This window comes from Trachypithecus francoisi, unplaced genomic scaffold (assembly GCF_009764315.1).
Source record: "Trachypithecus francoisi isolate TF-2019V2 unplaced genomic scaffold, Tfra_2.0 Lachesis_group13, whole genome shotgun sequence".
In the NCBI taxonomy this organism is placed as follows: Eukaryota; Metazoa; Chordata; class Mammalia; order Primates; family Cercopithecidae; genus Trachypithecus; species Trachypithecus francoisi.
Genome location: NW_022681458.1, coordinates 39,369,932 through 39,376,634, shown reverse-complemented (window position 1 = coordinate 39,376,634; position 6,703 = coordinate 39,369,932). Strand labels below are relative to the sequence as shown.

At 55.3% G+C, this 6,703-nt stretch overlaps 1 protein-coding gene across 1 annotated transcript; it reads left to right on the top strand.

Annotated features, from left to right (window-relative positions):
• The first annotated feature begins 2,388 nt into the window (after positions 1 to 2,388).
• Positions 2,389 to 6,272, top strand: FZD7 (frizzled class receptor 7). The gene has a single exon (XM_033230686.1). It carries the CDS (start codon positions 2,473 to 2,475, stop codon positions 4,195 to 4,197), a length of 1,725 nt encoding a protein of 574 aa, XP_033086577.1. The 5' UTR covers positions 2,389 to 2,472; the 3' UTR covers positions 4,198 to 6,272.
• Positions 6,273 to 6,703: the final 431 nt, after the last annotated feature.

Sequence of the window (6,703 nt, the reverse complement as noted above, 5' to 3'; positions counted from 1 at the left end):
AACCGTGAATTGGAAGGAACGATTCCCAACAATCTTCGGTGATCGAAAATAAATAAAGAAAAACAGAGAAAGCCAAAGTCTTCCATGGAAGGGAACCCAATTAATTGTCTTCGATTTCAGAATGAGTTTTTTTCTTGCCGTAGAAGAAGCGCACGGGAGGCAGCAGAGACAGCAACTTCTGCCAAGGTTCAACCTGATCAGAAATCGCTCAGAGCTCCAGCACCTGGGACTGAGGCAGAAGGGCTCGGCCCGGAATAACGTTTTTTAAAGCATAAGATTGGTGTGTGTGTGTGTGTGTGTGTGTGTGTGTGTGTGTGTGTGTGTGAAAGAGAGAGAGAGAGAGGAGAGAAAAGAAGGAGGAGGAGGAGGAGGAGGAGGAGGAGGAGGAGGAGAGATTGATTGATTTTTTTCCTTTCCTTCTCAACATGTCACTTTCCTGCATGGGAATTCCTGATATTCCTGGCAGCCCGGAGAGAGGGGAGAGGCCCCCCTGGTGACTTCTGACCCCTCCAGGAGTAACCAGAGAGCGCGCGCGAGCGCCCAGCGCCTGGCGCAGGACGAAGATTTAACCGAGAACAAAAGAACGTTTGCCAATCAGAAAACGCTACCCGAGAACGAGGATAACCCCGCTTTGTGTTTTGAAAACTCTTTAATTAGCCTGGTTTCTAAGACGCATTTAAGGATTTCTATGCAGATTCTAAATGGAGGATCTAATGGTTGCTTCTGCAATGAAGATGGGATCCCGAAAGGCCACACGCCGCAGAACCAAGGCACGCGGGGCCACTGAGACGCCCGGCGCGTCGTACAGAGTGTTCCTGGGCGCTCGGTCTCAGGTTACTTCTAGAACCAGTCTCCCCAGCGCCGTCTTCGTTTCCTTAAAACCTCGCTAGAGCCACCCCAGCTTCCCAGACTCCAGGCCGTGCGCGCGAGCGGGGTGGCCTGAGCCCGGGTTCCCCGCGCTCCCCGCTTTGGGCCATTCCTCCCACCGTCACTCGGCCCCCTCGGCCCGACTCGGGTTCCTCCTCGGAGGCAGCCCCTCCTCCTTTTTACAACTCGGGGGAGTGGAGAGGGGACTGTGGCCTCGCGTGGACTGTTTGGGTCCAGGGGGAAAGAAGCGATCCGCAAGGCGCACCCCTTTCTCGCCCCGTCCCAAACCACCCATCGAGGACCTGGCGACCCGAAAGCCCCGCCAGAGCCAGTCTTTGCAGCCCTAACGCGACTCCCGGTCACGTCTCTCTCCGCAGGGGCGCTGCGCGGTCCTCGCTACCCGCAAAAGCCGCTGGCGAAGGAGCCGCTGCTTAGGAATGCGCATCTGAGTGCACCAGGAAGAGGAACAAATCTTTGAAGCAAATTCCCTTTCTGCGCGTTTTCCCCCCTGAGCGAATTCAGGGTAAAAGTTTTTCCGAACTTTTCCCTCTCAGTCCCCCGCCCCTCCCCTCAGGAATCCGTCCAGAGCGCCGCGGCACCGCCTCCGCCGCTCCCGCGCCCGCCCCTTCCGACTTCCGCCCAATCCAAAGGCGGCCACTGAAAAAACAAAGGCTGCCATTGGGCCGCCGGGACCTGGGTCCGCCCCCGGAGTGGTTTGTGAATGGGGGGAGGGGAGGGGGCGGGCCGGTCCGGAACCCCGCGAGCCCGACGCTTCTTCTGGCGACCAGCGCGACTCCGAGGCGTTAGTCGGCGCTCCCTCCCGGCGGGCGGTGGCGGCGGGCGCCAGGACTTGCGGCTGGGGCTGCGCGGGGCTGGAGGGGCCAGGGCCAGGCCGCAGGCACGAGCGCCTCGCGGTTTCGGACGCAGTGTGACTGGATTTCCAAAAAGAACTCGCCGCGCTCCCGACTCCGGGGCCGAGATCGGACTCAGCGAGAGCCGGCCGTTTGGCTGAAACTTGGGGCCGAGCTTTTGGGGTTGAAGAAGGAGTGGGGTGTGGAGGAGGAGGCGAAGGAGGCGGCGGCGAGAGGAGCCTGGAGGCCAGGAGGCGGGGCAGCACCGCGGAGGCGGCGGCCGGGGCGAGCGGGCGGCGGCGCCAGGGGTTTTCCTGGAGGGGGTTCTCCTGGAGGGAGCCCGACCGGGCGCGGGGGGCGTGCGCGCTGCCGTGCGCCGGGGGTCCAGAGACTTGGGCAAACTTTGAAGGGTGCCCGGAGCCGCTTATTGCTCCTCGCGGCGAAGGGAGCCGCACCGTTAAGTCCTCTCGGGGAGAGCGAGGCGGCCCTCCTCGGCGCCCCCAACCCAGGCTGACGAGTTCTGGGCCCCCAGCGGCCCTGCGAGTGCAGGGCAGCGGCGGCGGCGGCGGCGGCGCCCCCGCGGCGCGGGCACCCAGGCGGCAGCGCCCTTTGCTCCCAGCCGCCCACGGCCCGGCCCCGGCGCCGTGAGGACTCTCATGCGCCCGGCGCGGCGGCGCCTCCCCGCATCGTTGCCTCTCCCAACCGCCTCGTCGCACTCCTCGGGCTGAGAGCACCGCTGCACTCGCGGCCGGCGATGCGGGACCCCGGCGCGGCCGCCCCTCGCTTGTCCCTGGGCTTCTGCGCCCTGATGCTGGCGCTGCTGGGCGCGCTGTCCGCGGGCGCCGGGGCGCAGCCGTACCACGGAGAGAAGGGCATCTCCGTGCCGGACCACGGCTTCTGCCAGCCCATCTCCATCCCGCTGTGCACGGACATCGCCTACAACCAGACCATCCTGCCCAACCTGCTGGGCCACACGAACCAAGAGGACGCGGGCCTCGAGGTGCACCAGTTCTACCCGCTGGTGAAGGTGCAGTGTTCTCCCGAACTCCGCTTCTTCCTATGCTCCATGTACGCGCCCGTGTGCACCGTGCTAGATCAGGCCATCCCGCCGTGTCGTTCTCTGTGCGAGCGCGCCCGCCAGGGCTGCGAGGCGCTCATGAACAAGTTCGGTTTCCAGTGGCCCGAGCGGCTGCGCTGCGAGAACTTCCCGGTGCACGGCGCGGGCGAGATCTGCGTGGGCCAGAACACGTCAGACGGCTCCGGGGGTCCAGGCGGCGGCCCCACTGCCTACCCTACCGCGCCCTACCTGCCGGACCTGCCCTTCACCGCGCTGCCTCCGGGGGCCTCAGATGGCAGGGGGCGTCCCGCCTTCCCCTTCTCATGCCCCCGTCAGCTCAAGGTGCCCCCCTACCTGGGCTACCGCTTCCTGGGTGAGCGGGATTGCGGCGCCCCGTGCGAACCGGGCCGTGCCAATGGCCTGATGTACTTTAAGGAGGAGGAGAGGCGCTTCGCCCGCCTCTGGGTGGGCGTGTGGTCGGTGCTGTGCTGCGCCTCGACGCTCTTTACCGTTCTCACCTACCTGGTGGACATGCGGCGCTTCAGCTACCCAGAGCGACCCATCATCTTCTTGTCGGGCTGCTACTTCATGGTGGCCGTGGCGCACGTGGCCGGCTTCCTTCTGGAGGACCGCGCCGTGTGCGTGGAGCGCTTCTCGGACGATGGCTACCGCACGGTGGCGCAGGGCACCAAGAAGGAGGGCTGCACCATCCTCTTCATGGTGCTTTACTTCTTCGGCATGGCCAGCTCCATCTGGTGGGTCATTCTGTCTCTCACTTGGTTCCTGGCGGCCGGCATGAAGTGGGGCCACGAGGCCATCGAGGCCAACTCACAGTACTTCCACTTGGCAGCTTGGGCCGTGCCCGCCGTCAAGACCATCACTATCCTGGCCATGGGCCAGGTAGACGGGGACCTGCTCAGCGGGGTGTGCTACGTTGGCCTGTCCAGTGTGGACGCGCTGCGGGGCTTCGTGCTGGCGCCTCTGTTCGTCTACCTCTTCATCGGCACGTCCTTCCTGCTGGCCGGCTTCGTGTCCCTCTTCCGTATCCGCACCATCATGAAACACGACGGCACCAAGACCGAGAAGCTGGAGAAGCTCATGGTGCGCATTGGCGTCTTCAGCGTGCTCTACACAGTGCCTGCCACCATCGTGCTGGCCTGCTACTTCTACGAGCAGGCCTTCCGCGAGCACTGGGAGCGCACCTGGCTCCTGCAGACGTGCAAGAGCTATGCCGTGCCCTGCCCGCCCGGCCACTTCCCGCCCATGAGCCCCGACTTCACCGTCTTCATGATCAAGTACTTGATGACCATGATCGTGGGCATCACCACTGGCTTCTGGATCTGGTCGGGCAAGACCCTGCAGTCGTGGCGCCGCTTCTACCACAGACTCAGCCACAGCAGCAAGGGGGAAACTGCGGTATGAGCCCCGGCCCCTCCCTACCTTTCCCACCCCTGCCCTCTTGCAAGAGGAGAGGCACGGTAGGGAAAGAACTGCTGGGTGGGGGCCTGTTTCTGTAACCTCCCCCTCTACTGAGAAGTGACCTGGAAATGAGAAGTTCTTTGCAGATTTGGGGCGAGGGGTGATTTGGAAAAGGAGACCTGGGTGGAAAGCGGTTTGGATGAAAAGACTTCAGGCAAAGACTTGCAGTAAGATAATGATAACGACGACGTGAATCGTGAAAGGTACAGGCCAGCTTGGGCCTAAGAGAAGATTGAGACCAGCAGAGACTGCTGTGAGTTTCTCCAGGCTCCGGGGCTGAATAGGGACTGTGACTGATCCCCCTGCTGCAGGGCGAGTGGCCTGTCTAGACCCCTGTGAGGCCCCGGGAAAGGTACAGCCCTGTCGGCGGTGGCTGCTTTGTTGGAAAGAGGGAGGGCCTCCTGCGGTGTCCTTGTCAAGCAGTGGTCAAACCATAATCTCTTTTCACTGGGGCCAAACTGGAGCCCAGATGGGTTAATTTCCAGGGTCAGACATTACGGTCTCTCCTCCCCTGCCCCCTCCTGCCTGTTTTTTCTCGCGTACTCCTTTCAAGTCTTGTAAAATAAGCATTTAGAAGTCTTGGGAGGCCTGTCTGCTAGAATCCTAATGTGAGGATGCAAAAGAAATGATGATAACATTTTGAGATGAGGCCAAGGAGACGTGTAGTAGGTATTTCTGCTACTTTTTCATTTTCTAGGGAAGGCAGGAGGCAGGAAGACGGGTGTTTTATTTGGTCTAATACCCTGAAAAGAAGTGATGACTTGTTGCTTTTCAAAACAGGAATGCATTTTTCCCCTTGTCTTTGTTGTAAGAGACAAAAGAGGAAACAAAAGTGTCTCCCTGTGGAAAGGCATAACTGTGAAGACAGCAACTTTTATAGGCAAAGCAGCGCAAATCTGAGGTTTCCCTTTGGTTGTTAATTTGGTTGAGATAAACATTCCTTTTTAAGGAAAAGTGAAGAGCAGTGCGCTATCACACACCGTTAAGCCAGAGGTTCTGACTTTGCTAAAGGAAATGTAAGAGGTTTTGTTGTCTGCTTTAAATAAATTTAATTTGGAACACATGATCCAACAGACTGTTAAAATATTCAGGGAAATCTCTCCCTTCATTTTTTTTTCCCTTGCTATAAGCCTATATTTAGGTTTCTTTTCTATATTTTTTCTCCCATTTGGATCCTTTGAGGTAAAAAACATAATATCTTCAGCCTCATAATAAAGGAAAGTTAATTAAAAAAAAAAAAAGCAAAGAGCCATTTTGTCCTGTTTTCTTGGTTCCATCAATCTGTTTCTAAAACATCATGCGTATGCTGACCCTGTCTCTGTGTGATTGGGTTGGGAGGTGATCAGCAGATACCATAGTGAACGAAGAGGAAAGTTCGAACCATGGGCCCCATCTTTAAAGAAAGTCATTAAAAGAGGTAAACTTCAAAGTGATTCTGGAGTTCTTTGAAATGTGCTGGAAGACTTAAATTTATTAATCTTAAATCATGTACTTTTTTTCTGTAATAGAACTCGAATTCTTTTGCATGATGGGGTAAAGCTGAGCAGAGAATCATGGGAGCAAACCTTTACCCCACCTTTGACACTACCCTCCAATCTTGCAACACTATCCTGTTTCTCAGAACAGTTTTTAAATGCCAATCATGGAGGGTACTGTAAAGTGTACAAGTTACTTTATATATGTAATGTTCACTTGAGTGGAACTGCTTTTTACATTAAAGTTAAAATTGATCTTGTGTTTCTTCAACCTTCAAAACTATCTCATCTGTCAGATTTTTAGAACTTCTACACAGGTTTTGGCATCTTTTGTGCTGTATCTTTTAAGTGCATGTGAAATTTGTAAAATAGAGATAAGTACAGTATGTATATTTTGTAAATCTCCCATTTTTGTAAGAAAATATATATTGTATTTATACATTTTTACTTTGGATTTTTGTTTTGTTTTGCCTTTAAAGGTCTACAACGAAGCCCCACTTTATCACATGTACAGATCACAAATAAATTTTTTTAAATACAAAATGAACATTTATTTAGTTTACTATTCCTGTAATATTAAACCAAAGAAGAGAAAGAAGGAAAGTATGAGAAAAAAGTATGGAGGGACACCACTGGGTGTGTCCCCCGTAAAAGAGAATGGTATATGTTATTGAGGTCTTTTTTTCTCCTGCCTTTAAGATACAGAGTATAATGGATGCCTTCACTGTCATTTAATTTTTTTTACTGTTGTTGCTGCTTCCTGCCTTCCTCCACACCACCCCACTACACACCCCTAAGCCTTTCTACATCCTGCTTTGGATGACTATGGAAGGTATTGAATAAGCATCTCTTTTAGAGAAGTGCTGTCCGATCCATGTTTTTACTGCCCTTAGGAGATGAAATCCATATTCAAAAGGGACTGGAAGATAGTTTTTATATTTGCTGCTTTTTTTTGGTAGTGTTTCCCTGGTGAA

What these genes read in the sequence shown, in the direction of transcription:
- FZD7 (XM_033230686.1), top strand. Translation starts at nt 2,473, where the DNA reads ATGCGGGACCCCGGCGCGGCCGCCCCTCGCTTGTCCCTGGGCTTCTGC.